Genomic DNA, 25,949 nt, shown 5'->3' on the forward strand with positions numbered 1-25,949 from the left:
ATATGTTATCTTAAACATTTTCAAACAACTGAAAAATCAGAAGAAAATTATATTTGAAAACACATTTTTATTAAAAATAGTTTGAATCCAAGGTATAGGGGAAGGGGTGGTAAAATGAACAGGAAATCATCTTGTTTCTGATAGAAAAACGAGGAATATGTATAGTTTTATCGCACACGATCAAAAACAGGGATATTAGCTAAAGCAGCAACACGAATTCAGACCAAAATAGCTAAATTTTCACATATTTTCATCGCTAGCAAAACCCAATTGAAATGTTTATTTTACCTGCACTATGTGGGTAAAATGAACAGCTATTGGTGGTAAAATGAACATCATGCAAAAAACGAGAACAAAACTAATATTTTTAACGTTTTTCGCTGCATTCCCGAGAATATATCTATAGATAATTGTAACCCATTCAAAAAGAAATGTAAAAGTTTCAGATTTGACATCACATCACAACGATATTCTTATCACTGAAAAACCTCAAGACCTCCGAGCCAAAAATTACGTCAGCTCCAATTTTCAAACGTGGTTTTCTAAAATCTTAGTTTTTGTTGATATTTTTACTTCAATTGACCTCCGTATCAATCCAAACACTCGGATTTATGCTCTAAATCGTCCGTGCGTAATAAAAATTCATTGAAATTTGTTTTTTCTCGGTAAAAGGCACGGTGTTCATTTTACCACCCCTGTTCATTTTACCACCACTTCCCCTACCTAATAATGACAAAAATAAAATGATACTAATTTAGAAGTGCACAGGTTGACAATGAGGCCACGCGACGCCTCTGGCTTGACGTTTGTTTGTTTATGTGTTGATCACCGACCCAGTTCCTAAAAACGAAAACGACATAATTTTATGAAGGAGAAAAAGAGAGACACAGATTTGGCCCTAAACATTAACCCTTTCAACCCGAAAAAAAACGTTATAGCCAAAACTTATTTGTTTTTCAATATTGTTTGACCACACAAAAAGCGGGTATCCTTCTCAAATGAGATTCTGTACTTTTGTATTAGCCAACCGGTTCCGAAGTTATTCCCGAAATAAAATTTGTGGCTCGAAATGGCCATTTTCGGCAAAGCGGGGTTTCAATGGATCAATGCACAAGTTCATTATTTGACGTTTTAGCGGTGCCGTGTTATTTATGTAACCATGGATACCGATGAATTCGGCACCGCTCAAACGTCAAATTAGTGAACTCGTGCATCGGTCCATAGGAAAACAATTGATATCTTCAGCTGAAATACTTTTAAACTTTACTATTAAGTGCATGGAAGATAACCTTGTACATTACATCTACAGGGAACCTATTGTCCGGATGTTCCGGTGGATCTATTCTGGGTTCAATTTAGAAAGACGAACACCAGCATGCGACGACATATCAAACTTCATGATTTCAGAAGTCGCACAAGAACATTTGTCACTGTTTCAGTGTTTGGAATATTCTTGAAATAAAAGAGTATGGAGCTCTTCCAGAGATATTACTACAAATCAATAAATATTCTTGAAATACAAGCTAGAAGTCACGTGTGTACTTTAAATGGATAATGTAAGAATTCTTTCAAGATAATTTTGATCCACTAGGAATTTTGACAGGAAAAATTTCATAACACCGAAAAAAGTCATTTTTAAACCCGTTATGGAATTTATGAATGAGCCCTTAAAAGGAAAGAGCTAGCAACTGACCAGGTTGTTGAGAAGCAGGCGATTAGTCAAGATATTTTCAGAAGTACAGTCGACTCTTCACATCTCGATGTGCTACATCTCCATATCTCTCCCTATGTCGATGATTTTTTCGATCCCTTCATTGCAGATTTTCACTCTCCATATTTCATCCTCCTTATCTCAATATCTCCTTATTGTCATGTCTACCTATCTCAAGTGATAATCATCATTCTACTTATGACTCTGGTGCCTTTTATTTGTTCATACCTATTGACTGTTTAACGATAAACTTGTGACGATCGACGCGGCACCATATTTCATATAATGGAGGTTATTAGAACTAACTAGGAGGTTATGATTTGGAGGTTATTTGGAAATTTGTAGGTTAAAATCCCTTCTAAACTCTAGCGATTTTGCGGTGGGATGTTGACGTTTGATCACGAATATGTGACGACCCCTCGGTCGGCGCGTCTCACATCTGATCAAAATGATAAATTTGGCAACCCAATACGTTAGGATACGTCATCCAACGTCAAAAGAAAATAATAAAACTGATGCGATACAGAAAACGTTCCGCCTGTGTTACAAAATTATTGTCTTATCAATTATAACTTGCGTTCACTTATTAATTATAACTATTCTAAATAACTTCCTATATAAATGCTAATGAATTCCATAAAATAAACATCTGAATTCGAATAACAGGTAAAAAATGATATGTAATACATAAAACTTGGTTCCTAATTCATTGCTATCGATGTAGGTTAGACTGTATACCGTGCATATGACAAATAGGTAATTTCCACTGAAATATAATTTCTTGCGACACGCGGTAAGTTTTTAGAAATATTATGCACTATTTGGACCGGAAAAAAGATTGCATAAATACTTACAGGACTATTACATAGACTCTAAACGAGGAAGTAGCAGGAGTGAGGGATTACAAGAAGTTCGAAAGGAAACAGGAGAATAACTAAACGTAAGATGTTGAAACGGTATTGATATGCAATCGCTAAAAGTTAACCTAAATATATTTCAGGAAGTTTTTGTCAAAACCGATTAAAAACATGGATTTCAATTCTTCTCCTCTTCTGAAAACTCAACAATATAAAAACTTCGCTGTAAAGGAGATCGTTCGGAGATTAACAGCATGTCGCGACGGTATGAACCGCAGCAACGAGAAGCTGCCTTCGACGAAACAACGATTGGTCATCATTGCAAGTTGTGCGAGAACTCAGAGAACAGTCGCATGGTCCAGTGCGGCAAGCGTAACGCTTGGTACCACTTCGAATGTGTGGGCGTGACTGCGGATATCGAACATCGCGTTTTAATCTGCGCCGCATGCAAAGTGGACAAAGGACAAAGGGCTGGGGATTTTTTTTATTTCCGTACGGGTTTGGGCCGAAAGGTCTCAGATTTTCATGAAACTTTTTCCACAGGCAGGGCTCATCAATATATGAATAAAAAAAATTGAGAAAAATTCAGGGTCGCCTATTTTTCCGGAAAACTCAGTTGGAAATTTTTTGTTTTCCCCTGACACTACTTTGAAAAATCATAACTCAAGAACGAAGCATCATAGAAACAAAGTTTTTTGTGAAAATGAAAGAAAATTTTCTCAGGAATAAAAAAATATTAACTGGAAAAAGTTTTCCACAAAATTTTCCACCGTTGAGAAAATTCGTAAAGAAAAGCCGGAAAAACTATGTTTCAATTAGTGGAAAACTTTCAAATATATTTTTGAGAAGGTAATTTCATAAGCTTTAATTGCTGAAAATTTTGAAATGTACTTTTTTTTCGTTTTTGAGTTATGGCCAATTTTGTGGAATATGACCATATTAGCCTTTTCTTTGAAAACCCATATTTCAATCGAAGCATCGGAAAAACAAAGATTTTTTATCAAAGCAATTGCAAATTTTCTAAAACATATGAAAAAAAAAGATATGGAATTGATTTTAATGAAGTATATGTCGGAATGGATGATATTTTTCATGAAAAATTACACCGCTAAGAAAAACTGAAAAAAAAACTGTTTCTGCCTCAATTTTTCATTACACTGAAAGGGGATTCTTTCTTTTCTATGAAACAAATAAGATTATTATTATTTTTTAAAATTTTATTTATTAAATTATTCGGTATATAACTTACATTTCCATCTTAATACTATAGGCCTATTCAAATGACGTCTCAAATCAGCTGATCGGGAAGCACTTTGACATTTCTTCTATGAAAATGACAGGCCCGTGTTAGCACCGGCCCTCCACCGATGAAAACAAATGCATAGACGGATCTGTCACATGAAAAGGCCTATCTATTTTTTCAACCGGAAAGATTGTCTTTGATTGCTAACACTAGAAGATTTTCGTTTCTTTGTATTATTAAGAACAAAGCATGCTGTATTTTCTTGGTTTTCATGTGCATCTGAGAATTCACTAGCAAAAATGCTTCATTCGTCTTTTGGTATAAATGAATGATATTTTTTTGTTCCAGGAATTGAAACAAGGTTAGAAAATCTTTCCTGAAGACATTTTTCAGCCTCTGAGTAGTCATTTTCAGTTGCATAGATAAATTCCCAATCTTTTTTAAATTGGTCTTTCACCTTTTGCGACACAGCCCAGTCGAAAAATTGTTTGGCGTTATTAATTTCTGCTGACTTTCTAATACTAGCATCTCTAGCCATTACACACTATCTAGCAGATCTATATGAAACTATGGCTGAGGCAGCCAAAAGAGGAGAACATTGTGAGATGGTCACCCTTGATATCAGCAAAGCTTATGGTCGGGTATGGCATAGGCACATCATGGAAACCGTCATTGACTGTGATTTCGGTACAAACATGAATAAATTCAAAAATAACTTCCTGCAACAACGATCGGCGAGGGTTAGCTTTTCTGGAGTCCTCTCAAAATTGATGCATCTAGAAAACGGTGTCCCACAGGGCTCCGTGCTCTCAGTGTCTCTTTTTTATTGTAGCTATGAATTCAGTCTTCAAGTTTGCACCGAAAAATGTAAAAGTCTTCTCTATGCCGACGATATTGTCATCACTGCATCTGGCAAACGCGTAAGCTACCTGCGACGCAGACTTCAGAAGGCTGTAGAGAGTGTGGAAAGTAAGTATTGGTTTTCAATTGTCACCGGTCAAATCATCCACTATTCATTGCTGCAAGCTCAAAAAGCATCATAATTGGCACCTCGAAGGACCTAAAATTCTTCTAGACGGAAGGGAAATAGCCAAAAATAAGACAACCCGAATCCTCGGAGTCACCTTTGACAGAAAATGCAACTTCAACCAACATACTAAAAAACTGAAAGAAGACTGTAGAAGCAGATTAAATCTTCGTAAAGCAATCTCTAGAAAAGCAGACTGTAAGACTCTATTGTATATAGGAAACTCCAAAGTTACGTCAAAACTTTTCTACGGGTTAGAGATACTTTGCGAAGAAAACATGGAGAAACTTGCACCAATATACAACCAAATTATTAGAATAGCTTCTGGTGCACTTCGAACTACCCCAATTCTTTTCCTAGTGGTAGAGTCTGGATGTCTACCATTTGAACTCATGACTATAATGACAATTAGTAAAAAAGCATGCGCATTGATAGAAAAATCTGATGATGATTCTAATCATATATGGAGGAGAGCTCAAGATGCGTTTCAAAACCTAACAGGCGAAGAAATACCAAAAATATGCAAGCTCGCAACAACACACCAAAGAGCGTGGAATAAAGTGGTCCCTTGCATCGATTGGTCCGTAAAAGCGAAGGTAAGAGCTGGACAGCCTCCTATGTTAGGACTTATTGCTTTCAGAGAGGTGATAGAACGAAAATACCAAGGATATGCTCACTGGTACACGGACGGATCCCTCGCCGAAGGAAAAGTTGGGTACGGAGTTGTAGGACCAGACACGAGATTAGAACTCAGCCTATCGAAACAGTGTTCGGTGTTCACTGCGGAAGCTAAGGCACTATCACAAGCAACCAAACATGCCAGAAACAGATCAGTCATCTTTAGTGATTCAGCTAGTTGCCTAGCAGCATTGGAATCTGTAAAATCGAAGAACTGTTACATCCAACTTATTGAAGCTGATATTGATGGGAAAGACATTCGTTTTTGTTGGATACCCGGACATTCAGGAATCCCAGGAAACGAAAAAGCCGACGACGCAGCACGATGTGGGAGAAACAGATCAATTGCAACAGAAGAAGTTCCTTGTCAGGATACCAAATGGATACAAAAGATGATTTGGAAGGCCCACCAAAACACATGGAGTCAAAATCCCAGGACTACCTTGAAAATAGTTAAAAGCGGTGTTGGAAAATTGACAGATAGAACGGACAGAAAGGAGCAAATAGTGTTAACTAGATTAAGATTAGGTCATTCCATTTTTAATAAGAAGCATATTTTTGAGAAAAAAGAACCTGAAGTTTCTACGTTATGTAACAGAAAAGCAACAGTTCATCATGTACTTTCTGCGTGTCAGCGATACGATGCTGAAAGACAAGAGCTAGGAATAAACAACAATTTGGCTGAAATTCTTAGCAATAAAAACGACGCAGAAGATAAAGTAATAAGATTAGTAAAAAAGATTGGATTGTTCAGTAGTATATAAATTAAATTGTAAAACAAAATAATTTTTGATAATAATGCCCCTTCTGGGTAGTCTCTATAAAAAAAGTCTAGTTCAAACTTTACAGCATGGAAAAAGCCGTAACCTTGAGTACTTGTTTTAATTATGAATCGTGGTTTACGGCCAACCAGCCGAGTGGAAGTTTAACAACTACCGAAAAGCTAAACATTACATATAATTTGCAATTGGATTAGATGGACAAATTGATGTGAAGATTTGCGAAAAATTTACACGTCTTCTCAGTGAGAATCGAACTCACGACTCCCCGATCTCTAGTTGGGGCGCGTTAACCACTACGCCATGAGAGGACTCATGAACGCAGAAGTTAACCTGAATTCGATTTCAGCTCAATAATCACGTGGTCCTCTTTCGCAAAGTGCACCTCTTTCGGAAGAATTAGATGCCCATCCAAACACAACGCTTTCTATATATATCCAATGCCTAGCCCGAGAGCGCATTGTTTTTTAGATATAGGAATAGCACACTACACTAGCCAGCAACTGCGCTGGCTGAGGTTTCTATTGTGTGGGCTTCCAATGGGTCGCGACGTTCTCAAACGACCGGTTACGGAACATGAGTCCGTTGCTCGATAAATACTTGTTTTAATTATGAATCGTGGTTTACGGCCAACCAGCCGAGTGGAAGTTTAACAACTACCGAAAAGCTAAACATTACATATAATTTGCAATTGGATTAGATGGACAAATTGATGTGAAGATTTGCGAAAAAGTTACACGTCTTCTCAGTGAGAATCGAACTCACGACTCCCCGATCTCTAGTTGGGGCGCGTTAACCACTACGCCATGAGAGGACTCATGAACGCAGAAGTTAACCTGAATTCGATTTCAGCTCAATAATCACGTGGTCCTCTTTCGCAAAGTGCACCTCTTTCGGAAGAATTAGATGCCCATCCAAACACAACGCTTTCTATATATATCCAATGCCTAGCCCGAGAGCGCATTGTTTTTTAGATATAGGAATAGCACACTACACTAGCCAGCAACTGCGCTGGCTGAGGTTTCTATTGTGTGGGCTTCCAATGGGTCGCGACGTTCTCAAACGACCGGTTACGGAACATGAGTCCGTTGCTCGATAAATACTTGTTTTAATTATGAATCGTGGTTTACGGCCAACCAGCCGAGTGGAAGTTTAACAACTACCGAAAAGCTAAACATTACATATAATTTGCAATTGGATTAGATGGACAAATTGATGTGAAGATTTGCGAAAAAGTTACACGTCTTCTCAGTGAGAATCGAACTCACGACTCCCCGATCTCTAGTTGGGGCGCGTTAACCACTACGCCATGAGAGGACTCATGAACGCAGAAGTTAACCTGAATTCGATTTCAGCTCAATAATCACGTGGTCCTCTTTCGCAAAGTGCACCTCTTTCGGAAGAATTAGATGCCCATCCAAACACAACGCTTTCTATATATATCCAATGCCTAGCCCGAGAGCGCATTGTTTTTTAGATATAGGAATAGCACACTACACTAGCCAGCAACTGCGCTGGCTGAGGTTTCTATTGTGTGGGCTTCCAATGGGTCGCGACGTTCTCAAACGACCGGTTACGGAACATGAGTCCGTTGCTCGATAAATACTTGTTTTAATTATGAATCGTGGTTTACGGCCAACCAGCCGAGTGGAAGTTTAACAACTACCGAAAAGCTAAACATTACATATAATTTGCAATTGGATTAGATGGACAAATTGATGTGAAGATTTGCGAAAAAGTTACACGTCTTCTCAGTGAGAATCGAACTCACGACTCCCCGATCTCTAGTTGGGGCGCGTTAACCACTACGCCATGAGAGGACTCATGAACGCAGAAGTTAACCTGAATTCGATTTCAGCTCAATAATCACGTGGTCCTCTTTCGCAAAGTGCACCTCTTTCGGAAGAATTAGATGCCCATCCAAACGTGATTATTGAGCTGAAATCGAATTCAGGTTAACTTCTGCGTTCATGAGTCCTCTCATGGCGTAGTGGTTAACGCGCCCCAACTAGAGATCGGGGAGTCGTGAGTTCGATTCTCACTGAGAAGACGTGTAACTTTTTCGCAAATCTTCACATCAATTTGTCCATCTAATCCAATTGCAAATTATATGTAATGTTTAGCTTTTCGGTAGTTGTTAAACTTCCACTCGGCTGGTTGGCCGTAAACCACGATTCATAATTAAAACAAGTATTTATCGAGCAACGGACTCATGTTCCGTAACCGGTCGTTTGAGAACGTCGCGACCCATTGGAAGCCCACACAATAGAAACCTCAGCCAGCGCAGTTGCTGGCTAGTGTAGTGTGCTATTCCTATATCTAAAAAACAATGCGCTCTCGGGCTAGGCATTGGATATATATAGAAAGCGTTGTGTTTGGATGGGCATCTAATTCTTCCGAAAGAGGTGCACTTTGCGAAAGAGGACCACGTGATTATTGAGCTGAAATCGAATTCAGGTTAACTTCTGCGTTCATGAGTCCTCTCATGGCGTAGTGGTTAACGCGCCCCAACTAGAGATCGGGGAGTCGTGAGTTCGATTCTCACTGAGAAGACGTGTAACTTTTTCGCAAATCTTCACATCAATTTGTCCATCTAATCCAATTGCAAATTATATGTAATGTTTAGCTTTTCGGTAGTTGGCGTAACCTTGAGTTTTTCATTGGTTACTAATGTTCAAATGAAAAACTTTTGGTGATTATTGTACCCGTCTATCCCTCCTAAGTAAGAAACAGAACACGCCTGTAGCTCGATTTGAAAAAAAAAAAAAAATAGGTGTGGAGTTGGTCCCCACCGATTTCGATAATCCACCTTATCGCTCAACAACGCGTTCTTAAATCCGCTGTTCCCATTTTTACCCAACCCACGGTACATTAATATGAGCAGCCGTTAAACCCAAGGCCATATCTAACCTTGGAAGAAACACAACCAAACAACGATATCTGGCTGAGCTAAGGAGGCATTAGACCAAAACACACTAACTTTGGTAATTACACTTCGGCGGTCTGAACTCGTTCAGAGAACGGTACTCTCCCCGCACAGCTAGAGCTAGTTCCGTGCCTCATTCTCATCCATTTAATTATAGGCCTATCTATTGCTGCTATGTTGTTTTTGTATTGTTCGTCCGACCGAAGGCACCCCCCATACTATATATCGATCGACTTAACTAACGTCGCGTGAAAGGGAGCTCTTGGTTGTTAGTCACCATGGGCGTTGTATCGTTGTCTTCAAAACCTACGGACGGCGTCTTGTTTGAAGATCGATTTTTGTTTGTTTTGGTAACTAGCCTTCTGATATCTTTGAAGACAAAGTCTTAAATTATTCATCGACCAGTCCCTGAACAAAGAATGGATTCGGTTCTATGTGTCGTATGGTAATCTCAAGGAGCCAAGTATAAGTACTAATCAATATAATATTAACGCTCCTTTAATGAGTGGACAAGGGCCTAACAATCGATCAGGCACAAGGCCAACACGGCGACGATTGCGGTGTCCTTTTATGGAAATGGATAGTTCTACCTTGTCCCCGTAGCCATCGCTTGTCGTCATCAGCCTGTTAATCTCTAACGAATCACTTACCATTGTAGTAGATGAACTGGTTTTATTGCTGCAGCTCCCAATATGCCCAATCGGGGTCAAGAATTCTGCCTCCTTTGCCGTCCTCTGGCGGCCTTCCGGGAGCTTCAATGTCACGTTCTGTTTCTTCTGCTCCCACTACACAGTCCTCTTCTGGACAAGAATCAGCGATGCAAATGCTGATTTATTCTTCCGTTTTTCATCTTTCTGCTGAGCTTCGAGACTTATTTCTTTTCTCTCTGTTTCGTTGGACCGAGACTTAGTGTAGGCCGCACCAAACACCCACTTGATGCTGTTTTTGGTCTTGGATTCCGTCACACACCGACTCCTTGGGAAGTCAATCACTCAAACAACAGCCCAAATTCCCCGAGAGTGGTCTAGAAATTCCTTCAACTAGCACCGATTTCCATCTCTTCGGGTGGTTATTTTTACGACACTATCTTCAGCTTTACAATAGAGCACACACAACGAGATCCCGTCTGCCGCTTTCGCACTTCCCCCCGGGGGGGGCGCACTCGAATTTAATACGGTGTTTTGCTTTTCTTCTTCGCTTGACGGATCACATAAACCGTAAGTAAATCCAACGGGTTGAAAATCGCTCACTGCTGCTCCAAGTTAAAACTTAATGCTAGGCTTCATCCAAAGTAATTTCTTGCAACTTTCCACGCACACCCGTTTTTCTTACGGAACGGCACAACTAGTCCGCGGCAGCAGATGGTTGCAAAATCAGCTTTGGATGTGTGGGAATGACACTTTTGGGACAACCTTCACCGATAGGAAACAAACTCGTGTGGAAAAATCCCTTCGCACACGAGGTTCCTGTAATTAATCCGATTTTGGTCAAAGAACCATTCTGTCCGTGGTCCGTCGTATGTGTCCGTATATGAATGAAAATGGTTTTGCACTGCACACACTCTTGCAAGCGAGAACGCACCTCCTTCCTTTTCGTTCGGCGAGGGAAGCAACCGTTTTTATACTTCACTGCTTCTTCCGAGGAGCGAATGTTAACCATAAATCGAATGGCAAAGCTAGTGCCCGCGGACGCGGTTAGACGAACACTGATTTAAAGCTTCTCTCAAACAAACTTTTCTCATCACCGCCGTGGGGAAGCAAACGCGGAATCGGCCAGCTGAAGGAGGAACTGCGGGAGAATCGCACACCAGAAACTTGAAACAAACGAACCCCGAACGGAGTGTAAATAAAAACTGTCAAACAAGCGGAGTTTTTTTTCTGCGCGATTTTGAACGAGCGCGAAACAAATTTTGTTCTGTTTTGCGATGTTTTTTTGCGCGTCACCGTCACGCGTCCGTCACGCCTTTCGGAACATAAGAGAAAAGATATCAAAAATTGGACAAAATCGTGAAGGTCGAGGAAGAAAAGATAACCCGCAGACAGACGTTCAAGTTAGACCCGCATTGAATTAAACCGTCTCCAAACATCTCTTCGAGAACAGTCTATGTTCCAGTTTCAACCATATCTGAAACTATAGCTGAACTATTGCTGGGTAAAGTTTCGATCATAATGATTATTATTCGCATAATTGAAACCCCGGAGTTTTCGACACCCGAAAAACGGATTTTTTCCAAACCCACGCGTCGGAGCTACGTCGGGCAAGATGCGCTGTGTAGCAGATCCGCTATTCAGCGCACTATGCCCGACGTTAGGTTCAACGTATAGATTTATTTATTTATTTAAGGTGAAGATGAATCGAAACCAAACCTCAAATTTTCAAGAGCACAAATCTGGAGAACCGAACACCCGTTTGAGCTGAAAACTTAATCGATTGGTCACCACCAGCGAGTTTTCAGCTCAAACGGATGCTAGGTTCTCCAGATCCGTGCTCTTGAAAATTTGAGGTTTGGCTGCGATTTATCTTCACCTTAAAGAAAAATCAGTTTTCGTGTGTCGATGATTCCGGCTTTCAACTGGAGACGCGATATTGTTTGCAAAAACAGATCATACCAACAACGAATTGTTAAGAATGTTTACCGTTTCGAAATTTGATTTTTCTGATGTTGATTTTGCGAGTTGACTATAATGGAAATGAATCTCGTATAGGTTAACAAATTTAGTACTACACACTTAATCGCGGTTTCCCTGTTCGGTAATTTTTATTACGGAGTTCACACTGCTATCTAACAAAACTACAGATATAGCTTAGTGATCCTTTATAGAGAGATACGCGGAAGTAAAATGGAATGATTTGGCAACAGATCAGCAGTGCTGATTTTGTTCGGCGTCGAGAATAATATTGTAACACGGACATGACTTCCTCATTGCTATAAAGTGTATTTTGTTTTGTTATAGATCTTTGAGCTACATATCAAAACTAATAAACAGCCGAAAAAAATCAAAAACTAAAAATCGTATTGACAAAAATTCAAAAAAGTAAAACATTTCATTTTTTGCTTCATGCAATATTACTTTTACCGAAATAATTTCAAGCGGATTACATTACTCCTCAAGAAAAGTTCAAAATAAACATAACGCATGTTCGTTTGGCTCACACTTTGACAGCACTCACTGCTCGATTGGCTCACACTTTGACAGAAATGTCAGCTTCCGCGAATCTCTCTTATAAAGTATTTCTAATATAGCTCATTTGAAGCTACTGATGCTCAGTTATGGTTAACTGAAGGGAAGAAAAGCATTTTTCTTCGATCGCTGTTCGGTCTTCTTTAATTGTCGTTTTTTTTCTTTTCCGCTTTAAATGCGGGCCGTGTTTACATAAAATGCCATCCGGATCAACATCCAGTGAAGGAATGTTCACCGGATGAACATTGAGTGGATGAATGTGTAGCGAAATCGTTCATTTTCTGTAAACACGGCCTGCAGTAAAGGTTTTCTTCCCGCTGGAAGTTGCAGCGTGACGTCATCGTAGATTAGTTCATTGGATTTGACAACTGAAACTTTGTTGTCGTTAACCATCTGCAAAATAAATGGTAGTGCGGCTCAACCAATTTGTTTTAAATATCAAAAATTTGATTTTGTTTGGTAAGTATTTACTAAATGGAAAATTTATATGTCTTCGTTTGCTCCCAGCCATTTATCCATTACCTTGCCTCTGGTGCAAGATGTTTGGCGTCCAAATTGATGTTCGGCTCCACGACGGCATTCCATGATAAGGCAATCCATGAGACAGCTGCGATCAGCTGGTTTTTTGTTTACCAAGAGCTTTTGACGTTTCGCAATCGGAGTGACCGTTCGATTACAAAGGAAAATGTAAAGCACCGGCAACACTCGCATGCTTTGTTTACTCATTCGTTTCGGTTGCATTCACACTTTGAGCTGTCAGTCCTATCGCGGAAAGTCCTCATGGATAGCCTTATTACGAACAATCTCGTACCTCTCGACCACACTCTCGCCGATAATATCCAGTACAATCTCTACGGGTCATCTTTCAGCGCATTGGTGCCGGCGTTGAAGATTAGCCAGTTTGGTCGAAAACTGATAAAAACGACAGTGCCAGATCGATTCTCAACCATGTTCTCAACAATATTTTAATCGCCGCAAATGCTGCTCATCACCCAGCAGGAGCATCATCCCAACAGCTCTCTTGATGGCCAGCTCTGCCTTGTGACACCTTGGATATGTCCTACAGTCGTAGATAATCAATTTAATCATTCCATCGTCATCAATCAAATCCGTCCCGCATAATCATGAACCGTAATACCCTGATGAAGTAGCTACGATCCGCAGAAACAAATCTCTACGGCCGGAACAAGCGATACGATTGGAAAAGGGAAGCCCGTTGCGCAAACTGTCAGCATTTCTCGACGACCATGGAGTGCTGCGAATCGAAGGAAGAATTGATGCGGCCGAATTTGTCCCATACGGACCCAAGCATCCGGTAATTCTCCCTAAGGCGCACCGTATTACTGAGTTGCTAGTTCTACGATTTCACCAGCGGTATGCGCACGGTTATGGAGAAACTGTGATCAATGAACTGAAACAGATCTACCACATCCCCAACATGAGAACTGTAGTTCGAAAGGTTGCTAGAAGATGTTCTTGGTGCATTGTCTATCGAGCTGTTCCTAAGACACCGCGGATGGCACCGCTTCCAGCCGCTAGAGTAACACCGTATGTTCAGCCATTCACCTTCATCGGGATTGATTATTGTGGACCCTTCCTAATTCGCATTGGGCGGAGTAACGTGAAAAGATGGGTGGTACTTATCACCTGTTTGACCATACGGGCTGTACATTTGGAAGTAGCGTGCAGCTTGTCCACTGAATCGTGTAAAATGGCGATAAGGCGGTTCATAGCTAGGAGAGGAGCTCCGCTGGAAATTTATAGTGACCAGGGCACGAACTTCGTAGGAGCTAGTAAGGAGTTGCGGACAGAATCAACGGCGGTAAATCGTGCCTTGGCTGGAACATTTACCAATCGTGAAACACAGTGGCGTTTCAACCCTCCCGCTGCCCCACATATGGGTGGCGTGTGGGAACGTATGGTGCGAACAGTGAAGAATTCGTTGGAGACATTATCGACCAACAGAACACCAGACGAGGAGACGTTTCAGACCCTTTTGATTGAAGTTTAAGGAATAATCAATTCTCGGCCGTTGACGTTTGTACCATTGGGAACTGAAGAAGAGGAAGGTCTTACGCCAAATCATTTCCTGATGCTCAGTTCCAGTAATGTAAATCAACCTCCCTAGGAGCCGGTGGCTGATACCGGGCGAACACTAAGGACTAATTGGGACCAAATACGGAGCCTGTTGGATCAGTTTTGGAAGAAGTGGATAAAAGGATACCTCCCAACTATCTGCCGCCGTACAAAATGGTTCGACGACACCAAACCGGTGAAGGTCGGAGATTTGGTGGTGGTGGTCGAAGAATCCGTGCGAAACAGTTGGATGCGCGGGAAGGTTGTGAAGGTGTCTCCCGGCAAAGATGGAAGAATACGAGAAGTAGAGGTGCAGACTACGAAAGGAGTATTTCGGCGTCCTGTTACTAAAGTGGCCGTGCTTGATGTGCCAGTCGATGGCATAGCTGAGGAACACCGAGCAGCAATACGGGTCGGGGAATGTGGATGAGCCCACCTTGAGCACTACCACTTCTCTGGTCACTAAAAGGGATTACCTTCCAAACAAACTGCGACCTACGAAGCATTGAGTGAAGGTCGCACAAAACAAAAACAAAAACGATAGACTGATAACGGGAGTTAAAACGAAACGTGGTACAACAAATTATTCTCTTTAAAATCTCACTAAATTACTTAAATTAACTAATTGAATTCGACGATAATTGTAAGTACAAACACAATGTTATTGAAATTAAAATGAAATATAAATAATGAATACGTTAACACACAGATTAAAAGTCATATGAGCGTTGCGGTCAGATAGACAGGCAGGAAAACAGAATTAAAAGAGACTAGAAACGTAAGTAATAACAGACAACATTTATAAAATTATAAAACTATTGTAATTTTCACGAATGATTAGACTTTCATGACGAAATTGAGAAGCTGCCAATAATGTACTCATGGTACATTTTCAAACACCATCGACCTTTCATCCTTGATTTTAGTCACTACCAGCTGGTTTTGACACGAAAACACGATCAGCTGGAACATGAGAACAATGACGATGACTGTAAACATCGGAGGACCAGCTGGTGTTGTTGTGTACACAAGACCAGCTGGTGAATCGAGAACAAAGAAAAAATGGTAAACATCGAGCCGGCCGGAGAAAACTGTCATGAACATCAGGATAATTGCATGGGCGGCGGTGATCGAAAAGGGGCAGCGAAATCGATGGCGAAATCTGAGAAAGACGAAATTTAGATCACTAAAGTCTAAGTGGTGAAAAAAATCGCAATAATCAAAATAAAAAATCCGCAGCTTAAAGCATTTCCCAGAAAAACCTGGTGTGCTAAAAAGGCGTCCGAAAATTCTTGCCATCTAATCCACCGTAACATCTACTGTTGCACAAACTGTCCATTACTATTCAAAACAATATCGGGATAACTCCGTATAAGATCAAAAATAACAATAAATCAACCCTACCATGAACGGTTTTCACTGTTTCGCAAATTGTAATCGGGAAAATAACTGGGTGATATGAATAAAAAATTTTGAACTTTACTACCCCGCATAGAAAAACACAATTTGCCGTAGTTTCCAAACAGTAAGTTTCTTTTTTCTGTTAAGGTTAGTGTAACACAAATGGTTGTTTTAATTTGGAACAATATGAATTCAAAAGCGTTAAACCATTAAAAACAATCTAAGAAGTCTTTACCGAATAGTTACAATACATGAAACTGTTCACGAATTGTAGCACGATATGAAAATGGAAATTTTCACTAAATGGTAACAAAATAAGATCACCATCAGCCAAATTGTATGTGCTTATACTTACGCAACACACGTCCATGTAGACATGTCACTATACATTACAATTATTGAACAGTTTGGCAAACAGTTGCATGCATGAGTTTTTAGGCACGCCTAAAACAGCTCACTGTGGCTATGCAAATTTAACGATCAGATATTATAGGCAAATATAATGCACCACCGTCATATAGTTCGCTAGGGAGGAACGAAAGAAATGTCACTGAAAAAGTTTCTTATGTCTGAATTTCAATTTTTCAACCTCAATTTAGGTCATAATCAATCGATTATTGTACTATTTTCCATTGACATAATCATTTTCATCCATTATTTTTGCGATACACCTGATATCACAAAAAAATACCAAAAAATACGAATGTTTATTACTTGATATTTATAACCTATGTCGTGAAACACAAATTTTCCTATTTTCTCCCACTAAACTTACATGAACACTGACCGGACCTGTATATTTTCAAAGGAAAAAAATGTTAATTACAGTGAATCCACAATTAAGAATCACCCACAATTTATGAATCAGCTGCCTTTAAAGGACAAAATAACAGTAAAAAATAGCACAAAACATCACGGAAACATTTTCGCTTATAATTAATTTTGAGTAAAATTGTTTACGTGATTTTTTGTGTTGATTTTTGTTGTTATTTTGTCATTTAAAGTCAGCTGATTCATAAATTGTGGACGATTCTTAATTGTGGATCCACTGTATGTTTTTCAGTGCTCTCTGATAGTCTACACAATGGGCCGTATGAATAAAATGTAGTAAAGTTGAGTTTACTACAATCTCGGTAGTAAACGCTATATGTGGAACACAAGTGGAACATGTTTGTGTCATTTTCCTTTCTACACCTTTCTAACATACTACAAACAACGCATTGCTATGAATAAAGGTAGCATTTACTACAAAGCTACTGGTAGTTAGCTTCAGAGGTTGCTACACATGCTTTGAGATTGCGGAATTAAATGGAATAATTAACTTTTGAGTAAAAATCATGGGAAAACGATATGAGTTTTGATATTTCCGAAGGTATTTTGAGTTTTGCTTAGGAATTCTGAGGTTACGAAAATATTCGCCCTGCCAATGCTGAGATTCCGGTAAGATTAGCGGCAGTCGCAATTTGTAATATCCGTGTGAATTCTGGCATTACGATAATCATGTTGTTTTCTAGGAATTTTAGGATGTCGGTAGGAATTCAGATATTTATAATGTAATTCTGAATTTTACGTGTAAATTCTAACATCTCAGATTTCTTTTTGAATACCGGAATTCCTATAGGAACTTTTAGATACCGGTAGGGATGTCGGATTTTTTATGATAATTCTGGAAGTATAAATACCATTCTAGGAATATTGCGGAAATATTAGGAATCTGGTAAAAATTCTAGAATTGGGGTGGGAATGTGATTCATAATATTAATCTCTTGGAATTCTTTGGGTATCTTTGAGACGGTATTTCTGTAAGAATCTATGATATTGCGGTGGGATTCCTGCGAATTATTGTGTGAATATTTGTAATTCTGAAAATCAATCTTTGTAATTATTGTAAAAAGATTCCATTGATCTCCAGTTCCGTTGGAATCTCAAAGCATAGCTTCAATATGAACGTTTTGAATGTCGGTACATATTTTATAGATTTCAATGGGATTTTTTGTGAAATCGATAAGAATTTTAATAATTTCAAAGGGAACCATTGTGTTTTAGGGGAGATCCTCATTGAATTCTAACGACTACCAATGGAATCACTACAATTCCCATAAAAATTTCGACATTCTAAGTTCTAGAAATTCCAAGGATACTATCAGAAACCCCACCAAAATAACGAGAATATCACAGAAACACTTAGAACTTCCGGAATTCAACATGCTGTTAAGAAAACACACGGGGAGCATCAAAATTCTACCGCAATTTCACCAGAATCTCAGTACTGGTGCTAGAAAATATGTGGTTCTAAATTTGATAGCTGTAATCTCAAGATCTCTTCATAGATGTTAAGCTAGTATTTAAAAAATCATCAATCACTGGCGTTGGCTAAAAAACTACCCAGAAAATTATTTGATGTACCATCATCATAAAATCATAGACATAAAGAGAATACCAGACTAATCGCAAAATTACACAACAAATCTTGTCAAATAACAGCACCTTCATGATTTGTGCAAGTTGTCGTGTAATCGATTAGATTCCATGCATTTTCTTCATATGCATGATTGTAATAATTTTAAGCGTCACTCTACAAAACTGTACACACTTAGATTTGATTACCGGAGTCGGTAAACTTTTACTGGGTTTTTGAACAGCAGAGTTAACTCAGTAAAATTTAACTTTACCGAACAATCCGCAAAGCAGAGAAATTCCGTGATGTCAAAAAATACTGACTCAGTCAGTAATATTATCAATAGAAGAATACCGGCTTTTTCAGCAAAACGAACGTTTTATTTACATTAGATTACTGAATTTTCCAGCTATTAAAACGATACCCAGCTTCCCCTCCCCCTCCTATCCTGTTCTTTTTACGTTGGCTCATACAATCTGATTACAATTTGTTTGTGATCTTCCCATTGTAATGCTGTCCCCAATAAAATTCGACGGAAAATTTGTATTCATTGTGTTTTTATTGGATACACCAGATTTCCAATTTATCAAATTTGCGGATTTCCCACGCGCCATTGCGTTTTGAATGCGTCGGGCCAATACTTGTTCCGGATCTATAAAGACATATTTTTGCACAGATTCTTTACATAACCTCAATAATTTTATTCGGATGATGCATTGCAGTTCACCCAAGATTATTTTAGTCCTGCTGCATTCAATAATATAAATTATATCAATAATGGACTTACCAAAGCTGCTTGATGAAACATGGAATTTGAGGTTCGTTTTCCGTTGAGGAGACAAATTGGTCTTAGATCGATCCTCAACCGTTCTAGATCCTACTACTTCACTCCATTGCTGAAGAGAATGTTGCGTATGCGCATTGTAATGTTTTGATTTTGTTTTACCGACATCTCAGCAAAACATTATTTTTACTGAAAACCGGTTATTATTTTTACTGATTTTTTTAGTGTTACTGACTACATACGGTAAGGTTGCAATGTTACGGTGCAGCCGGTAAGAAAATCTACTGAATTACGTCAAAAGCATGAATCATTACTGATCGTCAGTAATTTCTCGACATAATTGATGAAAACTCAGTATTTTAAGCAATTTACAGTTCAAACTGATGGCGCAGGTGGACAAACGGCAGCAGAGAACAGCGTATGGGAATCGGGATAGGAAGCACGAAATGATAAACTCGCGAGAAATACTTTCGAACAACTTTTATTTACTAGCGAATAGAAAACACGTTTGGACGCGTTGAATCGAAAAACAGTAGTGAAAAATAACCGCCAACATTTGCTGCTGTTGCCGGTTTAGCAGAGATGGATTCTGCAGTCGCATGGAGTTGCATTCTCCAGTTGTGCACACCGAGGGGCGTGCTGATGTGTAGCAGTGCAACAGTGCACCTCCAATACTCCTCCTCAATGTGGAACTGCTTCACTGGTTACTTACCAATCCCAGCAGCTCACAACACTTCTTGTGTTTCAGCGGACCCAACGGCTTTGTGAAAACGTCCGCTAGCATTTCTTCAGTCGGGCAGTATTCAAGATTTATCTCCTTCGTGACGCACAGCTCGTAAACGAACCGCTGCTTCGTGTCGATGTGCTTGGACCGACGACTCTGCCTCTCACTCTTCACGAAGGTTAGACAGGACTGGTTGTCCTCCATTATCGTTGTAGGCTTCGCTTGTCCTTCGCCGAACTCTCGAAGCAGCTGCCTCAGCCAGATGGCTTCTTGACAGGCCTCGCTGAGCGCCACGTATTCGGCCTCCATGGTCGAAAGTGTAACGCTGGATTGTCTTCGGCTGGCCCAAGAAATGACGCCGCCGGCGAACAGGAATACGAACCCCGAAGTCGATCTTCTCGTACCGGTATCTCCTGCCCAATCGGAGTCGGAGTAACCGATCAAGTCCTGCTGCTGATCTCCTCCTAGTTGTACCACGAAGTCTCGGGTACCCTTCAGGTAGCGCAGTATCCGCTTTGCTGCACTCCAGTCAGTCTCAGTGGGCGAACAGAATTTCCGCCCCAAAATCGCTGTGCTTGCAACGATATCCGGTCTAGCCACAACGCCTAAGTAGAGAAGCGCTCCTACTAGGCTCCGGCATTTCGTCACGTCGTCCATGGGTTGGCTTGTATCTTCGGCCTTCAGGTAGCCAACGTCCATTGGGGATCTAGCTGGCTTCGCATCCACCATGCCGAACTTCTTGATCAGGTTGTCGATGTAGGTTCCCAAACGTAGCTTGTATTGATCACCATCGCGACTCACTTCCAGGCCAAGGAAATGGTGCACTTCACCCAAGCTTGTCATCTGGAACTCCTTCTGCAAACTCTGGAAAAGCTTCGCAATCTCAGCCTCTTCCGACGATCCGATGAGCAGGTCATCAACATAGACCAACAGGTAAACCATAGTCGTTGCTGTTTGCTTGATGTAGAGGCACGGATCAGAATCAGCTGGTTTGAATCCGTACTTCATCAGGATCTCGTTCAATTTTCGGTGCCAGCACCTTGCCGACTGGCGAAGGCCGTATATACTACGTTTAAGCCGACACACCATCTCCTCCTTTCCCTTAGCTTCGTATCCAACAGGCTGTTTCATAAACACCTCCTCTTCTAGCGATCCGTAGAGGTAAGCGGTTTTAACGTCGAAATGCTGAACGGTCAAACCTCTCTTGGCCGCTACAGTCAAAAACGTACGCAGGGTAGCATGACACGTAACCGGTGCAAACGTTTGCTCGAAGTCAACGCCAGGGCGTTGGGAGAACCCCTGTGCTACTATTCGAGCCTTATGCTTCACCACTTCACCGTGCTCGTTCCGCTTCAGACGAAAAACCCACTTCGAACCTACTGGCTTTCGTGCAGGCGGCAACGGCACGAGTTCCCAGGTACCGCATTGCTTGTGCGATTCCATTTCATCATTCATTGCCCGACGCCATTGCGGGCTCTCGACGGCTTCTTGGAAAGTTGATGGCTCTTCCATGGCGCAAGCAGCTATTCCAACGTCGTAGTCCAGTACGTAGTCATCGAAACGTCGCGGAGCCTTACCGCGCGTTTCCCGATGGGATCGTCGAACGTCCTCCGCAGGCTCGACCTCTTGATTTGCAGACTCGAATGAATCGTTAACACCTGATGTTTCACTCGCCGGAAGCTCTTCATCCTCCTCCTTAAAGGGTATCAGCTTTATCTCGCTGTCCACTGCCGGCTGCATACCAGGATCTGACGCAGCTATCGGAATCTCGACGGAAGACGTGCCGTTTCCGAGCTCCAAAAACTTTGCGTCCCTGCTTATCGTGATTAACTCCGTTTCCGGATCGAGAAAACGGTAACCTTTGTGCTCGAGCGAATATCCGACGAAAACTAGCTTCGTTGCTTTTCCGTCCATCTTACTACGCTTGACATCGGGAACATGCACGTAGGCGTGCGAACCGAAGACCCGCAGATGACTCAAGTCCGGTTTGCGGCCCCACCAAAGCTCGTGCGGAGTCTTAGGGACAGATCGGGAGGGCAGACGGTTCTGCAGGTACGTCGCTGTCAACACCGCTTCGCCCCAATAACGCTTGTCGAGTCCGGCGTCCAGCAACATACACGTAGCCATTTCAGTGATGGAACGGTTCTTTCGTTCGGCCACTCCATTCTGCTGCGGCGTGTACGGTGTGGTGAATTGCGGTTTGATGCCTTCTTCTTTGTAGAATCGACGAAGCTCTCCGTTGTCGAATTCACCACCACCATCCGAACGGATCACCTTCGGTTTGCGGCCAAAAATGTTCGCGGTCCAGCGAACATAATCCTTCAGGTTCTGTGCAGCTTCGCTCTTGTTTCGTAGCAGATACGTAACGGTAAATCTGCTGTAGTCGTCCACGATATGCATCACGTACCGATTACCGCTCGGCGTCGTGTGCTTCATCGGGCCACACAAGTCTGTGTGCACGATATCCAAGACGGCAGATGATTTCCGGTCTGTCACCGGAGGAAAGGGACTACGGGCAGATTTGCCCTCCAAGCAGCACTCACATACTAATTTTAGATTGCAATCACTCACCTTTACGCCACTCGCTAGTTGCTCTTTGTTGATTCGCTCGATGGCCGCCCAATCGCGGTGGCCCAACCGGCGATGCCACTGGTGTTGGCAGTTCACCAGATGCTGATGACCGTCGCTGGCCTTCAACGAAGATTCGCCGCACCGTAGGTAGTACAGGTTGCCACAACGACCACCCATAGCAACAACGTAGCCAGCAGAATCGACCACTCGGCAACTCGTATCGTCGAAACACACCGTCAGCTGCTTTTGCGCCAGCATGCCGACGGAAATCAAGCTAGTAGATAGCCCAGGCACGTACTTGACATTCGCCATGGTAATACGCACCGTTTTGTTGTTGTCATCAACGCCGATCAGCAATCCGCTTCCTTCTCCTTGGATTTGCACCTTCTTGCCATCGGCCACTGTAATCCAGCCGCCAGGAAATTCCCGCAGCTCCTCGAAAAACGACTTGTCGCTGGTCATGTGGGCACTTGCCCCACTGTCGATCACCCACGACGAACACTTTTCACCGGCAGTGAATGCCACACTGCGGCTGTCACTGTGGGCGGCTTTGGCCCCTTCGTTCTTCGGTTCACTTTTAGAACTATTTTCGCCTCCCGACTTGGAGGCAAGCAGCTTCCTACAGTTCCGGCGGAGATGGCCGGGCTTCTTGCAGTGGTGGCACACTCGAGACTCCTTACCGCTGTTCCATTTATTTTCCGTCGATCGCATTGCCTTCTCAGCTTTCACCTTCACATCCCCACGCTCAAGGCGACGATGGTATTCGTCCATCAGCTTTGCCTTAACCACGTCCAGGGAAATGTCGTCATCCGCTCGTGAATCGAGCGCCGTAACGATACTGTCGTACGAGGGAGGCAGGCTGCGGAGCAGCATACATATTTGCGTGTCCTTGTCCAGGTCCGTTCCAGCAGCGGTGAGACGATCGAGAGTTTCGTCAATCGTCATCAAATGCTGCTCAAGGTCACCATTCTCCGGGAGATTGGTCGAACAAAGCTTCTTCAGCAAACTCACACGGACCGAGCGGGATGTTTTCTGGTGGTAGTTTCGAAGCGCGGTGAAAACTTCCTTGGCGTTTGTTTTACCTTTCACCAGCGGCAGCTGGTTATCCTCCAACAACAGCACCAGCGTAGCTCGCGCTTTCCGATCGGCAACTTTCCACTCGGCGAATTTATCGGCACCCACTTCTTCTTCAATCGGAGGGTTTTCCTCGATGACTCGCCACAGGTCCTCACGGCAAAGCAGCATTTCCACCCGCACACACCACGTTTGCCAGTTCGTCCCATTCAATTTTGGGATCTGGAACTTGGCATCACTCATTGTTTATTATTTTAGCGTCCACTTTTCACACAAAATTTCTTCGCTCTTTCGCGGTTCACTTGTCTTCGCTCCAACAGCAAAATGTTCACATGGAGCGGAAATCACTGGCTTACGCAACTCTTGGCTCTCTTGGCCGGAAACACTTTTCGCACATTCTATTCCGTTCCACAGCCGGGACCATAACCTGATGGCGCAGGTGGACAAACGGCAGCAGAGAACAGCGTATGGGAATCGGGATAGGAAGCACGAAATGATAAACTCGCGAGAAATACTTTCGAACAACTTTTATTTACTAGCGAATAGAAAACACGTTTGGACGCGTTGAATCGAAAAACAGTAGTGAAAAATAACCGCCAACATTTGCTGCTGTTGCCGGTTTAGCAGAGATGGATTCTGCAGTCGCATGGAGTTGCATTCTCCAGTTGTGCACACCGAGGGGCGTGCTGATGTGTAGCAGTGCAACAGTGCACCTCCAATACAAACACCGTAAAATAAATTACCGAACTGCGAAACCGAGAATAAGTGTGTACAAGAAGCAGTCGCTCCGTAGTATAACCTGCATCTACTTAGTGAATTTGGAACGTTTTTCCCAACCTACATTGCAATTTTGATGTTTTTTTAACAGGCCTCAACTCGGTTTCCGTCAGATATAGAAATGAGGCCTTTTTGAGAAAAGGCCGCATTTGCAATGAATATCCTGGTTAGCGGAAAATGAGATGGGGCCTTTTAGAAAAATGTTATTTTTCCAACTTTTATGCATATTTTTAAATGACTATTGTATGTTTCAGTAAGAATAGGCTCTTATACACTAAAATCAGCAGAAAACCGATTTGTTTACATTTAGGACTTGAGGCCTTTTCAATTGTTGGTCTTGAATTATGCTAAACTCGCTGGCATTATTCTTAGCGTGTTTGTTTGTCCTGTTCACGAAAACAGAAAAAATGACTTCACAAGTTTGCAAGTTTTTTTGGTAAGTAATTTGATACGAATGAGGATCAAAACAGTATTTAACATTTTATTTTCATTTCAGCATCAAAAATTTAAAATAAGCAAGCGAGAGTATCAACTGCGGATCACGGAAGGCAATCCGAAAATTTTCGCTTGTCCGTAAAAGTTCGATGATTCCACGCAAGTTTTTCTAGCGAGTAATTTGATACGAAAGAGGATTCAAACAGTATTTAATACTTCTCTTTTTTTCAGTATTTGAATCTAAAATAATCAATCGAACCTACGAACTGCGGGAGTATGGAAACTTCCGTGAAAACCGAACTCAACAGCCCTTGCTGCCCCAATCAGCAGATATCGACAAATTATGTCCAGAAATGGAACAGCCGAACCCGAACCTACAGCTACGGGGCGGGGTAAGTTCCGGAAAAACAAATCGGATAATGCAGCCCGTGATTCGGTGTACCCAACGTTTCTGATCGCTGATGAAGTTCCGGATCGACACTTGAATAAGCCCGTATGTGCATCGAATTACAAAAATCGATAACTTTGTCGTACTTTTTGTTAATTTTAAACAAAAATGTAATATTGTGAGAAATTGTGTATTCTAAGTTTTCAATAATAACTCGAGTGATAAAACTAAATGTAAGTGTTTAAGAATTTAGAGGAAAAGAGAAAAAAAACAATACCGTATTTGGTGGAATAACAATAACGAACTATAAATTCATAATTATATATACCGTAAATATTTTCATGAAACCCATATAGGTTAACTACTTATGAACCGTTTGCATTACTGTAGATTGAACCAAAAATGGATTGTATATTGACTGTTTGGCGAACGGGAAACGAAAAATTTTGTTCTGGAAATTTGTCGTTTTCTAATGGTGACATAACTTAAGGTGAAGCGGCGTGTAACTCAAAGAATCATTAGAATCATCATTGATATAACAGTAGTAGTGTCGCCTTTCCATGTATATTTTCAAAACAAACAAACAAAAAATATAACATTTGTGTTAAGCATATTTTTATGTAAACACATGGGAAACTTAGTAGATTGACGAGCATTGGAAATCAAAATCAACTGCTCAATCGTATATATCAAAAGAAAACATTACAGTTTAATGAAGGGAAACGTAATTTCTCTGTTTTTTATTGGATTTATCGCATATTTTTGTTATGCATCGGTACGGTTTATGTTTGCAAGGGATGACGGTGTTGCCAGGTGATTGGTGACAGATTTTTCTAGTAATTGTTATATGCTTGTTTTCGGAACATTTGCTGCATATTATAAAAACTTATCATTTTGCAAATAGTTTTCCATCATAAG

At 41.2% G+C, this 25,949-nt stretch overlaps 1 protein-coding gene and 1 long non-coding RNA gene across 3 annotated transcripts in view; one reads left to right on the forward strand and one right to left on the reverse strand.

The window, feature by feature from the left end:
• Window positions 1-11,052, reverse strand: part of LOC5568333 (histone deacetylase 6) — a 50,975-nt gene extending 39,923 nt beyond the window's left edge. The window contains exons 1-2 of one of the 2 annotated variants that reach the window (XM_021839256.1): window positions 10,803-11,052; window positions 9,872-10,473 (exon numbers count right to left, since the gene is read on the reverse strand). In XM_021839256.1, the coding sequence (XP_021694948.1) occupies window positions 9,872-9,874 (3 nt within the window). In that variant the 5' untranslated portion in view covers window positions 9,875-10,473; window positions 10,803-11,052. Of the gene's footprint in view, window positions 1-9,871 lie in introns of both variants that reach the window. The other variant, XM_021839257.1, reaches the window with a different exon arrangement.
• A 13,498-nt stretch (window positions 11,053-24,550) lies between these two features.
• LOC5570518 lies at window positions 24,551-25,263 on the forward strand. The gene is made up of 3 exons (XR_002498812.1): window positions 24,551-24,644; window positions 24,705-24,819; window positions 24,875-25,263. It is a non-coding gene; the product is annotated as an uncharacterized LOC5570518 (long non-coding RNA).
• The last annotated feature ends 686 nt before the right edge of the window (window positions 25,264-25,949 follow it).

Source organism: Aedes aegypti, chromosome 1 (assembly GCF_002204515.2).
Source record: "Aedes aegypti strain LVP_AGWG chromosome 1, AaegL5.0 Primary Assembly, whole genome shotgun sequence".
NCBI classification, from domain to species: domain Eukaryota; kingdom Metazoa; phylum Arthropoda; class Insecta; order Diptera; family Culicidae; genus Aedes; species Aedes aegypti.